The 24,281-nt window shown below is 45.1% G+C and overlaps 1 protein-coding gene across 1 annotated transcript in view; it reads right to left on the bottom strand.

The window, feature by feature from the left end:
• Positions 1-7,738, bottom strand: part of BPTF (bromodomain PHD finger transcription factor) — a 128,628-nt gene extending 120,890 nt beyond the window's left edge. The window contains exon 1 of the mRNA XM_056866895.1: positions 7,642-7,738. Within this exon, the coding sequence (XP_056722873.1) occupies positions 7,642-7,717 (76 nt within the window). The 5' untranslated portion in view covers positions 7,718-7,738. The remainder of the gene's footprint in view (positions 1-7,641) is intronic.
• Positions 7,739-24,281: the final 16,543 nt, after the last annotated feature.

Genomic DNA, 24,281 nt, shown 5'->3' with positions numbered 1-24,281 from the left:
TATTGAAACATATCTCAACTGTATGATGTTTAACCTACTGTTGTATTTTTATTTTGTTGTTGTTATAAAATAAACTTAAAATAAAGAGTTAATAAAATAAAGAGTTACAAAAAAAAGAGGATAAACAAGCTAGTTTCTAGCACCTTTCCTTACTGAAAGCTAAGGGGAAATGGGCAAATAGTCTTTCTCTCAACTGTTTCACAAGAGATGGGGGAAAGAGAAGCTGCAAGACAGCTCAGGAGCTCATTCTTAATCAGGAAAATCCCCTACTGACTGAACTCACACTTTTATGGCCCCTTCCATAACAGTTTCTCCTTTACTATTTTCTTCTTATTTACGTGTTTTGGTTCCTCTTAAATGTTAGCTGTGACAAGGGAGAGTAGTAGACAGAAAATCTGAGTAAGATATATACTTTAAAATGCTCTCTTTGGGGAACTGGGGGGGGGAACAAGCAGGAGAAGAAAAATGACAGTGTAGTCTCAGTTTAATAACTTTTAAAATCAGTAATTAAAATTCTCATTGCAGTCTTTCTCACAGTCTAGTTGCAGCAAACAGGTAACGGAGTACTACAGGCAACTTCAGAAAGGTTTTATCTCAAAACTCAGTAATCATACATCTACCTACCTGGAATTATTGGATGAGTTTCTGGATATCAGGGGGTGATCTGCAATCAGGTGCCTACTCTGGAATTTCTCATTTCAGTAATTAAAGCACTGATCAATAGCAAACTCCCCATTCAATGCAGCTTTGAATCCTACCCCAGTCTTATACCCTGTAACCTCTTTTGTAAAGAATACAGGCAGAGCTAAATCAACAAAAGGCTCACAGTATGACACACAAATCACTTTCTCCTGGATGCCTGATCACATGCCTCAGTATCACATTAGAATCACAAACCCTAATTTTTACACTTCAGTTTTCAGTTTGTAACAATTTCATAGAAGCACGCTAGTTCTTACACAAACACCAGACCTTTAAAGCATTTTAAAAACCCTGAGAAAACACAAGGAACACATGAGAATACATTCCCAAATAATACATACAGCATTGAAAACTGAAGAATGTATTAGCAGGTTCATTTATTGATTAAGTTGCATTCTGCTACGGTTTTTGTATCTTATATATTTTGTGGATCATTTGATGTTGTAATGCTGTTATTGATGCTTTTGTGGTTATTTGCTTTAATTTATAAACCACTACATGCAAAGCAGTAGCAGGATAGAAATCTTCATGCAAGCAGTAGCAAGATAGAAATCCTCAAATGATATTGTATAGTATTACACTGTTCTCTGGCCCTGCCATTCTCCCCCCAGCCCAACTAAAAGCCTAAGTTCTTCTCAGATACGCTACTAATATAGCAGTTCAGAGCTGCATATTTCCAGTTCTTCATTGTCATTATTCCTCCACTTGATTAGAGGCCCCCTCACAGCCAAATGCCTGTATAACTCAGAAATAAGTTCCATGGGATTTACTTGAAAGTGTACATAGGACTGTAGTCCTAGTCTATTTTTAATTCCTGTCATAATAGGCACTCTCATAGCACAATCTTATGTGTGGACAATTCCTATACTGCCAGAGTATATAAAACCCCTCTGGCTCCTGCTAGCAAACTGCAGCCCCCTGCAGAAATGTGCCTGTATGGTGAATGAGTGTCACAAGAGTCTTATGAGATCTTAAGAGAAATCAATATAAAGTATATATTTTGTGGAAGACACATGTGCAAAACTCTAAATCAATCATGTAGACTTGACTGTCAAAGTCACTACCACAAAAAAAAAATTCCAGCAATTTTAACAGGACACAACTAAGAATCTTGCATTAAGACATACAAATGTTTATTAGAAGTGGGAAAGGGGAAGTGAACATTAGTGTCTGCACAGTTATTAGAAATGTAACACCACCTGTCAATATTATTAGAGGAGCTCATGGTTCATCAAGGTTTCAGTGTACTGAAACCAATGAGAGTTAAAAACAACGGCTCCCCCACTGCCTCCTGGCCTGCCTTCACAGCCTCAGCAGAGCCTAAAATTCCAACTAACTTTGCAGCCAATCACTGCACACCTAAGAAGTATACAAAACCAAACCATGACACCCTTATCCCAGATGACAGAGTGTATGGCAGGGGCTAGACCACTCTGACCTCATGTTTACTCAACCAGGCTAGGACAATAAACCTAGGAAGAGTATATTGGTACCACTTGTCTCCTCAGTCTCCTTACAGGTATACTCCTCAGAATACATACCCAACAGGTATCTATACCCTACTCTTCCAGCTGGGAATTAGAGGATGATGCACTCCACATGACTGCGCAGGAGAAGAATGTTCCATGCCTCAACGTTCAACTGCTGCAAATGTCTATCACATCTCCCCCCACTTTCAATATACAGCTACTGTGTACTGGCTGAACAATCCTTCCTTAACAATTGCTAGAAATGTTGCCCACACAGCGGCATAGGGCAAGTATGCATAGTACAGAAGGGGGGGTTCCCTTGGAGATTTCCCAGCAGTACATCACTGTAATGTCAGTGCAATGTCTTGTGCACATGCAAGTGGGAACAAAACTGTATTTCTGGGTGACTATCAGCCACCCTAACCATTGCTTCTACTGGCCACATACTCATGATACTCAGATACTCCTGACACTTTTGGCTTACAGTATCACAGCTCCATGAAGCAAACCCAGCAGAAACTGCAGACAGAGTTTCAGTGGAACTGCCTACAAGGGATGGGTAAGTACTGGCTCAGTGATTACACTGTGTTCAACAGGTGAATCCTATACTGTGAGAACCTCAAGAGGACAGGAGACTAGAACAGAACCATGTGCAGCTGTCTTAAGCCCACCTGCTGTCTGCTGCTACTCCTGTACATAACTTAGAACTATCCTTGAGTCTTTTTGTATTCTTTGCAAGCAGACTTTCAATGGGGAAGAGGTCATGATGGACCCTATTCACAATGCAGTGTTATGCACCTTATTAGGTGCCAACATAATTAAAGATGTAAAATGCCTGAATTTTTTTAAACCATAGAACACCCCCCCCCCTTCAAAATATGAAACAAATGTTGGGACAAATTGAAATATATGGTTTGGGCTCAGAAGAGGTCAGGGAGGTTTCTATCCTCCTGAGCTATTCAAGAAAGATTTTGGGGCAACCTGAGCCCAGATAAAGGTGGAATACCCAGCTGGTTGGGGCATAAATTGTTTTAGTTTTATTACACTATTATTGTTTTTACACTGTTGTTACCCGCCTGAGTCCTAGGATGACTGGGAGAAAAGTGGGCATATAAATATTTTTATTCCATTTTCCAAATATACAAGGACAAAAAATTTAACTCCTAGTATAAAGTACTTTTTTCTATTTTGGATTGTCTCATCATAGGGTTTTCAAGGCAAAGGTTGGTCAGAAGTGGTTTACCAGTGCCTTCTTCTGCACAGTGCTAACCAGGGTTAGCTGTAGTGGCACTGCCGTTATCTACGAAAGATCGTCCGCCAGTGTCACCTTCCACTACCGCTGCCCAGTAGCTAACCTTCAAGGATTCCTCTACCCTCATCAGCTTTGGAACTGCCTGTTCTCTTCTGCAGATGTGGCCATTGATCCCTTAAGGAGGCGGTGGATGCATCTTCGTCTGGTGTCTCAGCTGAGACCATTCCGTTTTGAGTGACTCTGCTAAGAGTTTAGCCTCTTGAGTCTAGACCCCTTACGGTATTGCTCGCAGCTTCCCTGACACAGGCACAAGCCCCTTCACCACGTTACGGTGTGCATCCAAAAGGCTGTTACCATATATGGAACGAGAAATGCCTGATGTTCAAGCTGGTTTCAGAAAAGGAAGAGGCACTAGAGATCATATTGCAAATATACATTGGCTAGTGGAGCATATGAGAGAATTTCAGAAGAAAATCAGCTTGAGTTTCATAGATTACAGCAAAGCGTTTGACTGTGTAGATCACAAAAAGCTATGGCTGGTTTTAAAGAAAATGGGTGTGCCACTACATCTGATCGTTTTGATGCGCAACCTGTACTCTGGACAAGAGGCCACAGAACAGAATATGGAGAAACGGAATGGTTTCCAATTGGCAAAGGTGTCAGACAAGGATGTATTTTATCTCCCTATCTCTTCAATCTATATGCAGAACATATAATTAGGAAAACTGGATTAGATTTAGATGAAGGTGGAGTGCAAATTGGAGGGAGGAACATTAATAATTTGAGATATGCTGATGATACTACATTAATGGCAGAAAATAGCGAAGATTTGAAACAACTACTGCTGAAAGTTAAAAGAGAAAGTGCCAAATCAGGACTGCAGCTGAACATCAAGAAGACAAAAGTAATGACTACAGGAGAATTACACAACTTTAAGGTTGACAATGAGGAAATTGAAATTGTTCAAGACTTTCTATTCCCTGACTCCATCATCAACCAAAAGGGAGAGTGCAGCCAAGAAATCAGAAGGAGATTGAGACCGGGAAGGGCAGCCATGAAGGAGCTAGAAAAGATTCTGAAGTGTAAGGATGTGTCACTGGCCACCAAGATTAGGTTAATTAATGCCATCGTATTCCCTATTACTATGTATGGGTGTGAAAGCTGGACAATGAAGAAAGCTGACAGGAAGAAAGTAGACTCCTCTGAAATGTGGTGTTGGAGGAGAGTGTTACTGATACCATGGACTGCCAAAAACAACAACAACAAATCAGTGGGTTATAGATCAAATCAAGCCAAAACTGACCCTAGAAGCTAAAATGACTAAACTGAGGCTATCATATTTTGGTCACATTATGAGAGGCAAGAGTCACTAGAAAAGACAGTCATGCTAGGAAAAGTTGAGGGCAGCAGGAAAAGAGGAAGACCCAACAAGAGATGGATTCACTCAATAAAGGAAACCACAGCCCTCAATATGCAAGACCTGAGCAAGGCTGTCAAAGATAGGACATTTTGGAGGACATTGATTCATAGGGTCGCCATGAGTCGGAAGCGACTTGATGGCACTTAACACACACACACACACACACACATAAAGTACTAAATCTTTAAGTATGGTAGTTAAAATTAATTTAATTTGAAGGGTGGCTTAGAACTTAAAGTTAATTTATTCAGCTTTCCGTTCTTGCATACTCATTACCAAAGAACCCATGACACAATTGTTAAGCATTTGAGTTACTGCAAACACAAATGCTTCATAAAATTCTAACCTTCTATGACAACCACTAGCAAGAAACTACCTTTAAAAAGCAAAGAAAAGCTTGCCCGCACTTTTAGGTGTAATATTCAAACCAAATCATAGTTAGGTCAGCAGCATCCAGCTAGTTTGCACAATTCGAAGTCTTTTTTCTCTTTTCCCAAGTCTTCAAACACAAATTCCATATGCTATTAAAACCTAATGAATTATAACAAAACCAGTGTTTTTGATAGCCAGTTGTTTGAAACTCTGGTTTGCGCTCATGCAACCATACCGATGTTAATGTGCAATGATTAAAAAATGAGGGAAAGGGAATTTGCAAGCAAAGGTGGGGGGCGGGGGAGAACACTAGCAAGCCACTTGCCATGGCTAGAAGAACATTACATTTACACTAAGCCATTCTTGTACAGTGCTCATCAGAACAATGTGAACTTTTACCAAGCAAAATAAATTCTCCTCATGCTTCACAAGCCCACTGATATGAGTCGTCAGTTATGGTGTTTGACTCACAATAAGAAAATAATGTCAATACCAAAACAGAAACCAAAGTAAACTGTTGGAGACATTTGCTATCCTGCAATCCCAGGTAATAAATTCTAACACTCAAAATTTCAACACCTCAAAAATACTAACCCAAATAAGGGAACAGAAGGGAAATCAGAAAAGAACGACAAATATCTACCCATTCACACCCAACGAGTGGGCCGCTGAAACAATAAGAAAACCCTAACCACATCTGTAGAAAGGAAGGATCAGTCACAAAAAAAGTCTAACACAAAGCTGGCTGTTTGTTAACTGCTAAGCCGTACTGACATATCATTACCTTGAACAAACTTTTAAAAAATACTGACACTATCACCTTATATATAAGAAAGTTCTCTCTTTCTTGTTAGTTGTCTATAACATCAATGACGTTATTTTAAATAACTAGCATGCCAATAAGATGCAAATCTAAGATACCAGAAATAAGCTAAAAGCAGAATTTGGACTAAAACTGTATTACAGTCAAGCTAAAAATATATCACCAAAGTCAACATCCATAACACTTGTTTTCTAAAGGTACTGAACTGAGACTCGTCCTGAATATAAATAAACAGAATAAAGAGACTGAAAGGAGAACACTATAGCCATACAAGCCTTACAGTAAACTTTAATATACAATTAATTTACAGCCATAGAATTCTCTTAGCAGGAAAGCTCAACTTCATGAAAGTCACCCAGCAACCAATAAACCTCAGTACATCACAGACTACCCCACAGAATCTTACAATTAATGTTAAAACATAGAAGTGTTAAAATCCTTTTGAAGATGTGATGCAAGCAAGAAAATGCCCCATTCTTTGGTAAATTTCACACAGCCAGTGACTTTAAACACATCCTGCAAAAAACAAACTGTATTGCCTCTTTTTTTTCCTCCAAAAAGTGTGCAACTATTAAAGCCCTTACTAGTCTTCTCAGCAATTCATCAGTGAATAACTTGGTCCCAATCCTGATACTTAGCTGTTTGCTTAAACACTTAGCTATCACAGTTGCCCCGTTTACTTTCAAGCACACCACCAGATGTAATATGCTGCAGAAATTGCTCTATTTACATTCTAAAAATGAAAGATATTGCACTCTATTAAATGTTAAATGAGACATCATACTACCATTAAAACCCTAAACCTGGCAAGTAACAGCAATGTCTAAAAAGATGAGCATGACAAGTTAGATTTCTTGTCTCAAAAGATGTCCTAAAATTACTAGGAAGAGCTCTGCCTCCTAAAAACACTCTGAAGAAACAGGCAACAAACCGGCTCATTTTAAAAAGTAGTTAAACTGGAAAGAGGAAATAAGAAATTCACACAAACTTTGCAGGAAAATTGCAGCTATTCGATTTTTAAAGTGCTATAAAAAGCCCAAAAAAGTGGACCAAAATTTAACCAAATGCACTTTCGTTAAAATTTAACCATTCTATTTCAAGCATATATGCGGGGGGGGGGGGGAGTTGTGCACGACCACTCCTATTCCTCATTTATGGAATCTGGAATCCCAAACTGATGCTAACAGGCATCATGTCAGACTAGTCGTTTGACGCTTTGGTGGTTGTGGTGCTGGTAAACATCATTTCCCCTCAGCACGACAGGTTATAGGCCTGCACTGGGAGGACCTCGCTCTATTTTTATTTCTCCGTGTTTGTTTGTTTGTGGGTTGCTCCCCACCCACTCGCCCACCTTTTTTCTGTGGCGCGCATCCCTGTTTCTGTGCTTCGACGACGCTTAATGTATTCACCTCTCTCTCTGCCCGCACCTCCTCCTCCTCCTCCTCCACAGGGTCCCAAAGCTCCCTTTCTCCCCAGCAGGCGTTTCTCTCCTTCACCCCGATGCCCCGGGCACGTCTGCCCTGGCGGAGGGAGCCGGGCGCGAGGCTCCCCTCCCCTCCCCTCCCTGGCGCAACCAGCTCCCGCCTGCACTCCCTCCCTCTACCTGGGGTGCTGCTGTAGGTGCTGTGGCTCCTGAAGCTGCTCTCGGTGCAATAGCTGGCATCATCCTCGTCCTCCATCTCTTCGGGGTAGTCCGAGTCGCCGTCCGCTCCCATCGCCGCCGCCGCCGCCGCCGCCTCTTCCTCGGAGTCGTGCTTCTCCGCCGGGTCCCCTTCCTCTTCCTCGTCGGACACCATGCTCTCGTCCTCGTCCTCCTCCTCGCTCTCATGGTCGTCGTACACCACTTTGCTCCTGCTCCTCCGGGAAGAAGCAGCCCTGCCTTGGCTGCTGCTGCTGCTCCGGCTGCCTCCGCCTCCGCCTCCCCCCGCCGCCGCCGCCGCCGCCGCTCCAGCCCTGCCCCTGCCCCGGCCATTACTGCCTCCCCCGCCAGGGGTGCTGCTGCTGCTGCTGCTGCCTCCTCCTCCTCCTCCTCCTCCGCCGCCGCCGCCGCCCTTCCTCCTGCCGCCCCCCCTGGGGGAGGGGGTGGCGGCGGCCGCGGCCTGGGCCACCGCGAGCCCCTTGTGCCTGGGCCCCGCCGCCTGGGCCGCCCACCTGCCCCGGCTGCTGCCCCGCAGCCGGGACCTCAGCCCCCCGGTGGGGCCGGGCGGGGCGGGCGGGGCGGGGGCGCTCGGGCGGGCGGGGGCCGCCGCCGCAGGCTGCTGGTGCTTGGGCGGCCTGCCTCGCCGGCCCCGCATCGCTGGGCGCTGGCCGAGGGGGTGGGGGTGGGGAGCGCCTGGCGGCGGGGGCACTCGGGATCCCGCCGGGCGGCTGGCTGCGGGGGAGCTCCGCCCCGCGGCAAGAGTTCTGGACGAGGGAGGGAGGGAGGGAGGGGGGCCGCCGAGCAGCGAGGGCCGAGGGCTCAATCCGAATCGCCGGCGTCCCGCTCCGGATCGCCACCGGCCGCCATCTTGTTTCTTCGTCTCTGCTTCGGCTCGCTCCGCTCTGACTGGGGGAAGCGGCGGCGGCGGCAGGCCCTCAGCGCCTCACGTGACCTACCTGCTAGGCCGAGGGCCGCCGCCAGAGGGCGCTGATGGCCTGCTGCTGCTGCTGCTGTGGCGCTATCGCTGCTTCCGCGAGCCGTCGTCGAGGCCCGGCGCCTGCTGGCTCTTGGCCAGCCCTTCAGACAGCATCCCTCACCGCCAGCGCCAGACACCTGTTAACCCGCAGCGACAGGGCCAACTCCCCCCCTCCCCATGCACAGGCCGTTCACGCACGGGAGGTTTGGGTTTGCTGCTGCCGAGATGCACATCTTTCCCATCCAAATTCTCAAAACAACAACATAAGCCCCCCATGCAGAGTTTTGAGAGTTTGAATGGGGAAAACGTGCATCTGGAGAGTAGCAACTCCAAGGCAAAACCTCCCATGCATAAATGGCTACGGTTATTCCACAAACCGTTTTTTCCCCTTCAGCAAGCAGGGTCCTTTTCGCCCTGAAGGCAAAAAGCTAGTGCTCAGTTATATCACTTCACTGAAATTCATACAGATTTAAAACTGCTCCTGGGGGTGAGGTTCTAATACTAATTCAGATAGAGGCTGATTTTAAAATGGTTGGAAGTGAAACCCTACGTGCAACACCAGGCATTACTCTCCTATCGGTATCGTCACCTCTAGGGGCTGCCCTAAGCACCTGCTCACATCTTCAGCAGCAAAGCAGGGCCCTGGCTTCCAGGGACACACGGGCAGCCTGTTCCTGAAGGAGGGGGTAGATCTGCAGTGGCAACTGCGCCAACTCCTCACAGGCTTTCCAGCCGATGAAAATGAATTAAAAACATATTCCAATAAAATAAAATGCTCCCATTGCAATCAATAGGGCTGCGCCACCAAAAAGGTGGCACAGCAAACCTGCAGCATAAGGGGGCATTCCTGTGGCGGAAGGGGTTAGGAAGCTGCCTAAAGGCAGCTGTGCCTCCAGGAATGCCCACGCTTGTGCAGGCTTTCCCTTCTAGGAATTTCCTGTTGGGGAGCCACGGAGCCAGCATGTGTGCACCTGGGATAGTGTAGGAGCCACTTTATTCCATGATAAGGTGGCACCTATGCCAGCGCAAGGTCACGGCCGGCTGCTAAGGAGCTTTGCCCCCCTTCAGGATTGCAGCCTTAGTTACTCCCGTACTAGTTAGACTGTCCAACATAGCTAACCTCCATCACACTCTAGTTCAAGAAGTAGGCATCTCAAATTATCTTGTGTTTTAAAAAAATGTGAAATCATACAAGTCTCTGTATGTTGAAATACTTAGCATTTGCACAGCATGTCCAAATGTTTAAAGCACTTCATATTCATTGTTCTGTATGTGAGATAGATATTATTATCTCCCTGTCTATTAAAGAAATGTTATGATCCCCCTGTTGTAAAGGTGGGATGTTGGGTGAGGATGAGAGTGTGGCTTGCCAAAAGGGAGTTCACAGTAGAGGGGAGATTTGAACCAGGGACTAATGATTGTTAGCTTTGCTATTATGGTACACTAGTGCATATGTGTATTCTGTCCCCCTCCCCACACAATGCAGTTCTCCATTTGTCTCCCAAGGCTTTCCCCTTGATTTACACTCCTGAAGGAAGGGCTTCATCTGAGCCAGGGACTCTGAGAACAGGTTTCTAAAGCAAGGCCCCACTTGAAACAAGCAAAGCAATTAGGGAGCACATTTCAGCATGTCCAGAGTGCCTTGCTCTCTGTTACAAATATTACAGGAACTCAGTACAAAATATTTCATAGCTGGTTGCATATTGCAGGAAGAGATTGTATACATAAAGCTGTTTGCATATCACAGAGGATGTAGTTTTCAGCTTGCCACATATTACCTTGAATGTGGTTTATATGCATGCCCAAAAGATAAAAAAACTCAAAAATGTCAATGCCCTATAGAGTGAAATATCCATTTATTTAAACCCTCCCCCCAAATCAACAATACACACGTCCTTCGAGTGCATATCAGGCTATTATGTTGTCATTTGATTTGGTTACAGCTGCCAACTGATAAAATACATATGTGTTATACACATTTATCAAGGTTTGATAATAACTATTATTTTTACATTTTAAAAATCCAATGTCTTTGTTTTTAAATTATGCCTGCATGTGTTGCATTTGACCCTTAAAAGTGACTTTCCTTCCTATGCAGGGAATGCAACTTGTAAGGTTGTGTCAGCAATTCCTGTTTTTGTTAGCATTGCAGGTTTTTAAAAATCTGCATAATTAACTGGAAGCATTTTGAAAATTAGTCACTTTAACTGTTAATGTAATAGTTGTGGGCCTAGATTTGACATAATACAGTACATAAATAAGTTAAGAGATTCTTCTTAGTGGCGAAATAACTTTTTCGCCTCTTATCAAAGAACCTAATTCTGCTGCTAAGAACAGGAAAACAAGTGTCCACGCCTAGTGAAATTTTAAGGTGGAGATCTCATTACCTTAATTACATGAAGAATCAGCTTCACAGCTTACCACAACAACATCCACAAGAAACAGTGAACTTCCATGAGTGTTGCTCACGGAATACAGCACTTTGGCTGTATTTCCCAAACAGAATGATAATTTATCTATATTTTTCTCAGCGTTACTCTATGGAGTTCATGGAGGCATATATGATTCTTCCATCCTACATTTCATTCTCACAACTCTGAGAGGTAAGTTAGGCTAAGAGAGAATGCCTGACCCAAGGTCACCCTGAGAGATTCATGGTTGAGGAGGATTTGAATCCAGGTCTTCCCTATCCTTGTGTACTGAGGAGTGCTTTTCTTTACACCTTCCAGACTTGGCTCCCCTCATCCACACCTCATTAAGGTGTGATATAGGCCTGGTCTTCACATGTAGCCAAATGAGTTAGTGTATAAATTTGAGTGAGTTAGATGGGGCTATCTCATTTGAAATAGGCAGGAAAACTCACATTTGTAATACCTGCCATATACTCTAAATATGCCACACCCTGATCTGGTTGGCCTAGGCTAGTCCAATCTTGTCACATCTCAGAAGCTAAGCAGGGTTCACCCTGCTTAGTACTTGGATGGGAGATCACCAGGGAAATTCAGGGTTGCTATACAGAGGCAGGCAATTGCAAACCACCTCTGTTCATCTCTTGCATTGAAAACCCTACAGAGTCACCATATGTCAGTTGTGAATCGATGACACTTTCTACCACCAAATATTCCATGCAGCTAAAAAATGTAGCATATCAAGGAGAAAGATTCCAGCCTAGCCCTTTCCATACTATGCTAGTTTTCCATTATAAGAAAGGCAATCCCTCACTTGCAATGTGAAATGGTGCAGTCTATTCTGCCACTTTAGTGTTCTGCCACATGTCCAGAGCAGGCCCCACTCTCTGCCTTTTCAGGCATAGGGTAGAAAACTGCCTGGAAGGAAGGGGTGTCATTTTAAGAAGATTTTACTTTGTAAGACTGGCCCAGCATTTCAACAACTCTGTAAACAGAATAACCAACATATTGTCGAAGGCTTTCACGGTCAGAGTTCATTGGTTCTTGTAGGTTATCCGGGCTGTGTAACCGTGGTCTTGGTATTTTCTTTCCTGACGTTTCGCCAGCAGCTGTGGCAGGCACCTGCCACAGCTGCTGGCGAAACGTCAGGAAAGAAAATACCAAGACCACGGTTACACAGCCCGGATAACCTACAAGAACCAAAGAATAACCAACATTTTGCAGTGTTAATGTATCATCCTGCTAGTAGCATAGGAAATTTCAATGAATATATGTAAATCTTATTTACGTAGCATAACTGGACCACCAAAGACATTTAACTCATGTCAGATGCATCGTTTCAACATTAAAACATTGGTGCTAAATATTAAAGGTCTGGAGGAATTGCTTGTTCAGTAATCCTGAGGTCCCTAATCCAGGTGACTAGAGATGGAAAACAAGTGATTGTTTAATCAATCATCTTCTCAAGCATCTTCTTGAGTCTTTTATTTTGGAGAAGTTTTGGTGTGACTAGTATAACAGCAAGTAATAATTCAGAAGCAGGTAACAGTAACTTCAGCAATAGGCATTTAATTGTGAATGCATATATGAAATAAATTATGTTCGAAAGTATACATGATTGCTTGCATAATCTCACTAAGATCCACCATGTTATGTCAACAACATTTTGTTCTACTGTTTAGGTAATGTGACTTTTTGTTCTTTTCAGCACAAAAACAACACTGAGAATGTTAAGCTAAATTTGAGAAAGGTTCTATCATAGGCTATGTACAAGTTTGTCACTCAAGTGATTTACATGTATACAATTTCTGCTTGCCCTATACACTTGGTATCCCAAAGTGAAACATGTTAGCCCTACCAGCTGCAAATTCATGTATTATAACCACAGTTCCCCATATACATCTGGCATTATAGTACAGTTATTCTAAGTCTCCAATAATACGTTTCAGACAATCTTGAGTTTAAGAGATACGTGAACATATGTTCATGTGTTTGTGGGGGTGTGATAACATTAAAAAAAAAAACTTTTAGCCTCTAAGAAATTTACTGCCTGCAGTTTTACTTTCTGCAGAATTGGTATAATGTAAGAGTATGTCAGAGTATGAAATCATGAACATACCATGTGGTCCTAAGCAAGCCACCACTTTTCAGTTCTAGTTCTCCACTACCATCATAAATATATATAATTCTCAACATGGTTCCATCTGTGGATACTTAAATCGTGAGATTGGGACCATGGACACATAGGACAGATTTGCCCCAGGTTTGAAGAAAAATCTGAAATGTAAAAATAAAAAGCCTGCAAGCCTTGGTTTCTGCCAGTAAAAGGCAGGGGGAAGGAGCAGCATCCTTTCCAGGGCTGTTTTGGCCATTGCAGGAGGAGTTATCAGTAACAGAGCCACCACTAATCACTGTGTGACTTGCTACCACAAGAGTTGAACTACTCTATGAGTAGGGTTGTCAGGTCCCTCTTCGCCACCGGCGGGAGGTTGTTGGGGCGGAGCCTGAGGGCGGGGTTTGGGGAGGGGACTTCAATGCCATAGAGTCCAATTGCCAAAGCGGCAATTTTCTCCGGGGGAACTGATCTCTGTCGGCTGGAGATCAGTTGTAATAGCAGGAGATCTCCAGCTACTACCTGGAGGTTGGCAACCCTATCTATGAGGCCCAGCTTGCTACTGTTCAACAACAGTGTCCCCCCAAGAAAGCCAGTGCATAGGCTGGTTAGTGTTTCAGACTAGGCTCTGGGAGACCAAGATTTGAATCCACACTCTTGTAGAAGCACACTGGGTGACCAGTCATACATTTAGCCTAATTTACCTCACATGGTTGTTGTGAGGGCAAAATGGGGGATTTATGTAAATTGCTTTGCATCCCCATTGTGCAGAAAGGCAAATAATAAAGATAACTAAAGATGGGAGGCTGATAAAAGGTGGGTAGATGGGTGGGTGGAAAGGACAAAGGGAAGCAGGGAATGGTAAGGATATGGGGGCTGCCAGGAGGAGGAAAAGAAGGAATAGTGTGGGGAGGGGGCACAGAGGATAGTGAGGTGCCCCTCACAAGTCCTTGTGAGTTGCCCACTGTGCAGCTGGGCCTGACCCTACCTGGGGGCCGGCAACGCAGAGAGTTTTCCAGGGAGAGGCTGCCAGGGGGATGGAAGTGGGATGCTGAAGACTGTGGGCAAATAAAGGTAGTGGGTGGAAAGGACAGAAAAAAGTAAGAAAATAGGGAAAATGGGTTGGATCAAGCTTCTAAATGCTATCTACTACTATCTTGAGCAGGGTAGTACCCAGGATAGGGTTGCCAGCTCTGGGTTGGGAAAAACCTGGAGATTTTGGAGTGGAGTCTGAGGAAGCTGTGGTTTGGAGAGGGGAGAGACTTCAATGGGGAATAATGCCATAAAATCCACCTTCCAAAGCAGCCATTTTCTCCTGGAGATCAGTTGTAATAGCGAGAGATCTCCAGCCACCACCTGAAGGTTAGCAACCCTAACACAAGAAGAGAGTTGCACCCCCCCCCAGCCTAATTCCCTTACCCCATGTTGCTCTAAGCTTATAAGGATTCTGACTGCTTTGGGGGGGACGGAGCCTTGCCAAGATTGGAGAAAAAACGTTGATCCTAGTTAACGTCACATCACCCCCCCCACACACACACACTCCTTAAGCTGTAAAGCGAGCAGAGCCAAAAAGTGCTCCAAAGCCTTTTTTTCTCTAATCCCAATTTCCCCCATACAGCGAGAGAGTTATACACACACCCCTGTCTATGTTGTACCACTCAGGTTCACAGTTATATGAGCAACCTGAACCTCAGCACAGATCAATTGCATTATCTGTACATTCTTCTAACGTTCAAAAACAGGTGAATAGGAAGCTCCTCATCTAGCTCTGGAGTTTAATAGTGCCATGTTATTGTGCTACTGAGAGGAGAGATTTCCTAATCCTTCATCTTGATCCAGCCTCCACGGCATCCAACTTCTACTGAGGTAATGCTGACCAAAGATGGCTGACAGTGTTATCTGAAGCACTTTGAATATGGTATAGAAATGCTCATGGTTTTTGTTGAAGACGAAGGAGAAGTAGTTGGTTTTTATATGGCGTCTTTCTCTACCACTTAAGGGGGATTCAAACCAGTTTACAATCACCTTCCCCTCCTCACAACAGACACCCTGTGAGGTAGGTGGGGCTGAGAGAGCTCTAACAGACCTGAAACTTGTCCAAGGTGATCCAGCTGGCTTCGTGTGTAGGAGTGGGGAAACAAATCCAGTTCACCAGATTAGCCTCCACTGTTCATGAGGAGGAGTGGGGAATCAAACCCAGTTCTCCAGATCTGAGTCCAACGCTCCAAACCAATACACCACACTGGCTCTTGAGTAATGTGACTCCCTGCATAGACCTACAGTCCTGTTTCCACCTCCAACTTTCACACGTACAGACTTTGCATATAGATCACATGCAAGCGTGGTATCACCAGATTTTCAAAACCAAACACAGTACACAAAAAAGTCTTACCTAAACATACATTAGACAAGATAGTCAGTCAGTCAATTTATTAATATTGTGGTCACAGACCTTAACAATAATAATACAACCTATATACAATAATACAACAGGACAAGATATTCATTTTATACACTGCAGGATGCCAAAATGTTAGGAGCCTGGACCAGCCTCACTGCAACCTATATTGAGAACACTGAAGGCTCTGATCCTGGTCACATAATGTGCAAGTATATTCCACCTAAGCCAATGGAGGAGCAATCCTGAGCAGGTCTACTCAGAAGTCACGTTTTTTGGTGGGACTTACTTTTAAAATGTTTATTTATTGTTTATGTCATTTATAGGCTGCCTTTCCCACTTGGACTCAAGGCAGATTACACAGAGTAAATCAATACAATCAACAGGATGGGGTACTCAATAAACAATATAATAGGATGAGGGTTGTAGAACCAATCAGAAATCTAGAAACAGAACTGAGGCAAAGCACACACATATCTTAACATGACACATTAAATTATACAAAAATTACATGGTAGGATCTTAGTTTCAGTAAGCTAAACACAGTAGCATAGGCCACAGTCCTTAATAACTTATCTAAGTAACTTTGTGAATTATTTAGTACAGTGCAACACTATTGCCTGCATAGAAAAGCTCTCTTGAACAGTTCAGTTTTGCGCAGTTTGCAGAAAGCCAGGAGTGTAGGAGCCTTCCTGACCTCCTCAGGCAGGCCATTCCATAAGGCGGGGGCCACAACGGAGAAGTCACATGTATAGGCAGTTGTTAATTTTGTCAATTTGCAGGTTGGCACCAGCAGAAGACCTTGCTCAGATGAGTGGAGCTGTTGTGGCAGTGCATAGGGGGCGAGGCATGTATTAACCAATACTATGTATGTGTTAACCAATACTTTAAATTGAGCCCGGTGACTGATGGGCAGCCAGTGGAGTGACTGTAGAATGAGATTAATATGCATGCTCCATCTAGCTCCTGACAATAGCTGAGCTGCAGCATTCTGCACCAACTGGAGTATCTGAATAGATTTTGAGGAAGACAAATGTTCAGTGCATTACAGTAGATTAGTATGGATGTCACCACGGTGTGGATCCAGATGTCCAGATCAGCCAGATCAAGGTAAGGGGCCATTTTATGGTAAGGGGCCATCTTATAGGATGGGTTGGGAGAAAGCCTTTTTTGCAGCTGCATTAACTTGCTTCTCCAACAATAACATTGGGTCCAGTATAACTCCAAGGCTCTTAACTGAGTCAGCAAGGGTCAGCTGAACTCCATCAGATGTGGGGAGCACAATATCCTTCAAGATCTCTGCCTTCCTAACTAACATTACATGTCTTTTCAGGATTTAGTTTCAGCTAGTTTGCTCCTAGCCAATTTACAGCAGCCAGACAGTGATTTAAGACCTCTACTGCATTACCAGGAGACTTGGGTAAGGATATATAGAGCTGGGTATCATCGACATATTGATAACAACTCACCTCAAAGCTGGGTTTGTTTTGTTTTTAGGATTGCAGCCTAGGACTTCTACTTACTAATATTAGAATCAAAATGTTAAATGCTATTTCTGTGGAAGTTTCCAACACAAAGCTTAAGTAGAAATAAAGCACAAAAAGATAATTTCAGATATTTATACACCACTTTTCTCCCCAGTGGGGAACCAAAGGAGCCAGGGCAGACTGTGAATGAGAAATGGCCCTGGGAAAAGGCCCTGCTCATGGCCTGCTCCAGGCCCAGGACAGCTGCCCAAAAGGGAGAAAGAGCCTGCCTGCCCACCCGGCCCCCTTTCACTGTGTGGGGCTCAGCCAGGTGCCTCTTTTGCCATGGGAGGCTTGGCTGTGCCAGGCGCCTCCTTCCCTGCTCTATGCGGGTTTGGGCTGGGCCCAGTGTGTCCTCTGCACGGGGCTTGGGCTGGCTGCTCATGCGGTAACCAGCTGCCGCCTGCCCTGCATGGGGTGAGGGGCCACCAGCTTGCAGAAATGCCTGCCTGGCTAGTATGTGATGAAGGCTGCCCCTTGCTTGGGGAGTGGGGTGGTGGTAGTCACCTATGCCATCAGCCCACCAGGACTTTTTCCGGTGGCTTCAATTGCCAAACCACCACTATGGGGCAGTGTGGGAATTTTCAACCCGGGTCTCCCAGATCCTAGTCCAATGCTTTAACCACTACATCACATTGGCTAACATCATATAATATTTAAATCATGAAGAGTTCATATGCTGAACAAATGTTATGCTGAAGGCTAGATTAAAAAATACTGTTCTATCCCCAACAGTTCTAGACACATGGTATCATTGTGCCATTCTTCTACAGTCAAAAATGTTATAAAGGCCTTTTGTACATACGGCACATTCCACAAGATTATAGTCTCCTTGCTATGGTTCTTCTCTCCCACACCCAAACTTCTTGCATAAAACCAACAGCTTACCTTGACTCTAGCTCTGTCAGAAAGGCTACAGCTGCAAACCCCAAATAAGAAACAAAGCCCAAGCCTATAATTTGGGGCACTTCATTTAAACAAATACAGCATCAAACAAGTTTTCTAAAACTGCCCCAGGCTTCTAGAGGTCAGTGCCCACTCTGGATATTTCTTACAATTGTTCAGTTCTAAAAAGGACACACAGACCAGGTCACCGAAAAGGTCTGAAGGAATCTACAACTCCTTTCCCTATGTTTCTCTGTTTCTATGATTTTGAGTAAAAAGATTAACAGTTCAACCCTATTGTTGAGTTTACACCTGCCAGACAAGGATAGGATCGGGAATAAACCCTTACATGTTCAAAACTACAAATTATAGAATGGCCACTAATCAAAAATGGGAACTGAACATCAGAGGGCAGCTTTGTCCTGATCCTATGCTCCCTCCAGGCAAAGCTTTGCCCCACCCCCAGGTATAATGATGCCCCCCCAAAAAATATATCAGAAGTTATTAAACTCCCACTGATGTCCATGGAGAAGTGGAAAGGCCCCCAGTGCTCAGCCATAGCCACATGGCTCCAATGGAGCACATCAGGAGCACTCCTGCCTGGAGGTCTATAGCTTGGATATGGGGCTGTCCTAGTTATGGGGCTGAAGCCTTGCATACTTAAAGGCTCAATTTCACTGCAACACTAGTGAGGCAAGAGTGTTCCGCACAGAGGTTTTGTTCTGGTTTGGCATCCATACTGCAGTGGGCTTTTCAGGGGGAGCATCTACACAAAATTGTCTCCTAACTGCCCACTTTCCAAGTTTCCCCCCACTTTGCTGTGATTCTTCCCAAACCTGGTTTAGTATGATCTTTTGGCAAAGATCACAAAGTATATTTGTATGCAGCATAGGTGGAAAAGTGCATTTTTGAAGGCTCCATCCATGATAGCACCTGTGAGGGTTCGTCTTCCCTGAACCCCACAAATTTGCTGCCACCAATAAACATGAAGGTTTTTAATATTTCTTAAACCCCACACCTTGTCACCTTTGTGTGAGAGAAAGCTTCCCTTTCCTCCCCCCAGATGAAACTGAGAGGCTTAGAGGCTGTAGCTGATTTTATTATAATGAAGATAAATTGAAATTTGTTATTTACAAAGAGGTAGATAGATTGAATGCTTTACTTCAAGAGAGGCACAAAGCTTAGTTGATTAGGAACAGCTCTAATCTTGAATGGTTACAGGCGCAGTAGTTAATTTTCAGTACGGACTCTTCAGGCTATTCAGTAAATATTCAGACTTTGTTCATTATACTCAGCGTGGACTCGGTTTACCGTAGCAAAGAGAACACTAGAGAGTGGTTTATCCACAACTTTTCCCACTCCTCAGATTTGCCCACACCTTGTGGAAAACGAATATTTCCCCCCAAAACACTGAATTAGGAGTCTCCCTATTTCAGGAGCCACCTTCCACTTTGTGACTGAAGAAAGGGTTTTCTCTCTCTGCCCCAATCTTCCCTTTGTCACCACTCAGGTTTGGTTAATGTAAGCTAGGTAATATGTGAACGCACAGATTCTAAGAGTCTCAACACACAACTGCACAGTTTGGGAGTTCAGAGCTAAAACTTCTCCCTCCCTCCAAGAAGACTCCTGTCAGCTCACCAGACTCCGCCCACTGCCTGCTGGCATTGGCTGACAAAACTCCTCAGTCTGAGAGTCTACATTTCACCCTGTATCCCTCACAGCACCCTTTTCCTTATCCCAGCCCTCCCCTGCCAGCATGTGCTATTTCCCCTGACACTGGAAGGCATCTTTAAAAATCAGCAGTTCACATATAACTAAAATGTTGTAAATAGATCATTATACTAAATAATTTGCATTCCCAGCTCTCATTTATAAAGCAGTCCAAAGCCCTTTTCACTGTGGAGATATGCTGCGGAGGCTGTGGGGTGGGGGGACTCTGAGGCAGCTGCCTCCTGTACTGAAGAATATCCAGTCCCCCACTCTGGCCTCTCCTATGGATTCTTTATACCCCAACCTACCACAATCAAATAAAGAGGGACACAAGCTTTAAATTAAAGATTGGTAGCATGTAAGTTATGTGCACCCTAAAGGTCTCTTATTTAGAAACCTGAAAGACGAAAGTTGTACTTATATGTGAGGCAAATAGAGACCCTGCTTCTTAGATGTTTGACTTAGACAGACAAGACACAGCTGAAGATGAACGGAAAATAAAGCATTTAATGAGGTAAATATGAAGTGTGGATAACTTAAATATATAAAGTAAAGCTGGCTCTCAAATAAAGTAAATAACTGGAGGGGAGATTTGATTCCCCTTTCTCTGGACAGGTTACCTCATCAGGTTCAAAGCTGCTCTTTTCTCTCACAGAGCACCTTAACACACAGCCTACACACACCAGTTAGGAATGATGGGTCCTTAACAGGACGCTTATTTGAAACACAAAAATAAGCATTCTTCTCTAAGCGGATACTCAAACCCTAACCAAAAAGCCAAATAAAAGCCTGGCTAAGCTGACGATCCAGAGCCACAAAATTCCTATCTAAAAGAAAAAAGGTTTTCCTTTACCCTTCTTAAGATGAGGCTGGCTCCCCCCCTCCCATCCAGTGGCGTTCCATGAGCTCTGATTGGTTGACAATCACTTGGATTTCCATGAGGCCTAAATCACAAGGATTGGTACAGAGCCCTGGAGGAGAAGCAAGGCTTTTAAGGATGATCGCCACATATGCCTTTCCTCTTGGGTCTCCACAACAAAAAGGGATTGAGACTTTAAAAAAAAAATGGAACCTGGACATTCACAGGATCTAGTAAACAAATAGTTATCAGGCTACAGCAATATATCAAATGATTTTTATAAAAGCTTGACAAAACCCTCCAGCGGCCACAGGGGAACTGAGAATGCATGCAAAATGGCCGTGAGAGCTTAGCACACCTCCACAATGTCTGCAAGGGCTATGGGTCTCAGCTGTGCGAACAAAGCATGTGTAGCCTTGTAAAGCATACAAGCACCGTTTAGATGATACGTTGAAAGTCATACAGGAAACCTTGTCACCTTACCAAAACATAATTTTTGTTTGCTTATTTATTGGGTTTTTATCCCATCTTCATCCCTCGCTCCATTCGCTCCCTCGACAATTTTATGTTCGCCTTGCGACGGCGCTTTAAAGATCCCTTCATGGGAGAAAGAGCCAAAGCGGAACTTTTACAACTCAGACAAGGCTCCTCCCCAGTTCGGGAATTTGCAGATGAATTCCAACGACTCGCGAGTAAGGTAGTGGACTGGCCTGAAGCTACCCTTATCCACTACTTTCGTGAAGCCTTACACCCGGACATTTTGAACTGGTCTTATATGCGGGGCGACCCAGATACCCTTAAAGATTGGATTTTACTGGCTGAGGAAGTTGAAAGCTGCCGGCGATTCGTTTCGCTAGTCCGAAATAGGGCCAAGGAGAAGGGCGGACAAAAGCCGCCCACCAAACCTTCGACTCCCAACCCGCGGAGACCAACCCGACTCCCTCTGGGCTGCGAGTCTCGATTCCAGAGAGGGGCCTGTCTCGTTTGCGGTGGAATGGGTCACTTTGCAGCGGCTTGTCCTCAGCGTCCCGAACCCACTCGACCAAGCGTACCGCCTCGAGCTCAGGGACAACCTCACCGCAGAGGCACCGCGGCCACCCGCAGCGCAGCGCCGGGACGACCCACACCCTCTGCACTTCACGTCGGAGAATCGTCTAACCTTCCAGCACCAATCGACCCCGTAGGGTCCCGGATTACAAGTGCCCCAGTGGGGGACAGCTCTCCTTCTTCCAACGAGGATAATCAATGGAATTCTCCAGCCCTAAATCTGGAATTCCCTCTTGACCTGTCAAAAAACGGGTGCGGTCTGTGGTGAGTGGAGCGTCCCCACAGACCCCTGCAGAATCTCCTACAAAACCCAAGGCTCCTGTTATGGTGAGTGAAGTTGAACACACTGTTTATGTGGACGTAGTGTTACAACACTATAAAAAGGGCCCCCAAATACGTGTCAAGGCACTCATAGAGTCCAGCTGCGGGCGCACTTTAATCAATGAGGCCACGTTTGCAGCCCTAAAAGTCACGTCCGAAGACCTACCGGCTCCCGTCCAATTCGCTCAAATGGACGGTAGCCATTTTAGAGGTGGGCCAGTCGACCGTCGCACACGGGGGGTGGCGATGGGTATCGGTTCCCATTGGGAGCAAATAGACTCTACCATAGCTCCCATCCGATACAAAGTCGTTTTGGGGATTAATTGGCTCAAAGGACACAGTCCCTACATAGACTGGGAGGCTGATTACGTTTTACGTTTTACGTTTACCAACGATTACGTTTACCAACCCTAAATGTGAACAGCACCGGCGTGAGGTTGTGGTTGTACCTCCACCCAATCCAGCCTTAACCCCCGATACTTTGTTGCCAACCCCATTACCTGAAGTATACCGAGACTTTGAAGACGTTTTTGATGTAAAAGAATGTGATGCCTTGCCCCCCCACCATACCACGGACTGTGCAATCGAAGTAGTGAAAGACTGCACTTTGGCTAAAAGCAAGATTTACCCTATGAGCGTTTCCGAACGTGCTGTGTTGCGTGACTTTTTGGATAAAAATCTTGCTCGAGGGTTCATTCGACCGTCAACCGCCCCCAACTCGGCCCCTGCTTTCTTTGTCCGTAAAAAGGAGGGTGACTTGCGCTTGTGTATTGACTTCCGAAAACTCAATGCCGTTACCCAAGCCAATGCCTACCCCATACCGTTGATTTCAGATATCTTGGGGCAATTACGTGAGGGGCGCATTTTCACCAAATTGGACTTGGTTGAGGCTTATTACCGGGTCCGGATTCGTGACGGGGACGAACCCCTCACAGCCTTCTCTAGCTGCTTCAGAATGTATGAATTTCTCGTGATGCCTTTCGGATTAAAAGGGGCCCCGGGGGTCTTCATGCAACTCATTAACGAGATCCTCCATGATTTATTATATCGGGGCGTGGTGGTTTATCTTGATGATATCCTTATTTACTCTAAATCCATGGATGAACACATTACTCTGGTCAGAGAAGTGTTACGTCTCCGTAATAATCAACTCTATGCAAAGTTATCTAAGTGCGAGTTCCACCAAGAACAACTGACTTTTTTGGGATACATAATTTCTCATCGGGGCCTCAGTATGGATCCTGCCAAAGTACAATCTGTACTTGATTGGGCTCTTCCCTCCACCCGCAAACAAGTGCAACAGTTTCTAGGCTTTGCCAATTTCTACCGTGGTTTCATTCCCAACTTTGCTCAAGTGGCGCTACCAATCACCGACCTTCTTAAAACTAAGGGTAAAGGGGTCTCTGCTACGTTACCCACCGCCAAGGTGCATTGGACTGAGCAATGTCAAACTGCTTTTGCAACCCTCAAGCAGCTTTTCACTTCTGAACCTGTACTGTAACACCCCCACCCAAACCAAATGTTTGTTGTACAAGTAGATGCATCTGATGTGGCCATGGGGGGGGGGTCTTCTGCAGAGGGGGTCTGACGGTGGTCTTCACCCCTGTGCTTACTTTTTGAAGAAATTTGCGCACGCTCAACTGAACTGGCCAATTTGGGAAAAGGAGGCTTCAGCCGTCCATCATGCCCTCACTACGTGGAGGCAATTTCTGGAGGGTTCCAGGGTCCCCTTTGGGGTCTGGACAGATCACAAAAATCTAGAGGCCCTCACGTGGACCCACAAACTGTCCGCAAAACAACAACGTTGGGCTGACTTCTTCGCTCAATTCCGTTTTGTACTTAAGCATGTGCCTGGAAAGCAAAATGGGCTAGCTGATGCTCTTTTCAGGCTTCCCCAATATCCAGGAAAGATCGACCGTCCTACAGACTCCTTATTCACCCCAGCGCACAGAGGAGCCCTACCCGTTCTAGCTGTAAAGACTCGGTCCCAAACTCTGCTCCAGTCCCAGACCCAAGCAGTGGACCACAGAGCGTCAGACAAAAAAAAAGCCGACTCCCTCACCAGGCCCATCCGTGCCACCTATCACCAGTGCCCCACATCAACCGGTTCCCCCCCCCACTCCGCCACCACCGCCGACGGCTCCTAATTCACCCTCCTCTGCAGGGGGGGGTGATCCTATCCGACTCCTTCCTGGATTCCCTTCGTACTCAATGCCTAGCCGAGCGCACTGCTCAGACACTACCCCCAGGCCTGCTGGAAAGGGGTGGTTGTTGGTATAAAGACTCGAAATTGTACGTGCCTAAAATACTTTGGAGGGAGATCCTGCAAATGGCCCATGGGGCTAAAACGGCAGGGCACTT

This window comes from Euleptes europaea, chromosome 1, assembly GCF_029931775.1.
Source record: "Euleptes europaea isolate rEulEur1 chromosome 1, rEulEur1.hap1, whole genome shotgun sequence".
In the NCBI taxonomy this organism is placed as follows: domain Eukaryota; kingdom Metazoa; phylum Chordata; class Lepidosauria; order Squamata; family Sphaerodactylidae; genus Euleptes; species Euleptes europaea.
Note: the sequence above shows the minus strand (reverse complement) of the source record. Positions and strands in the feature narration are given on the sequence as shown.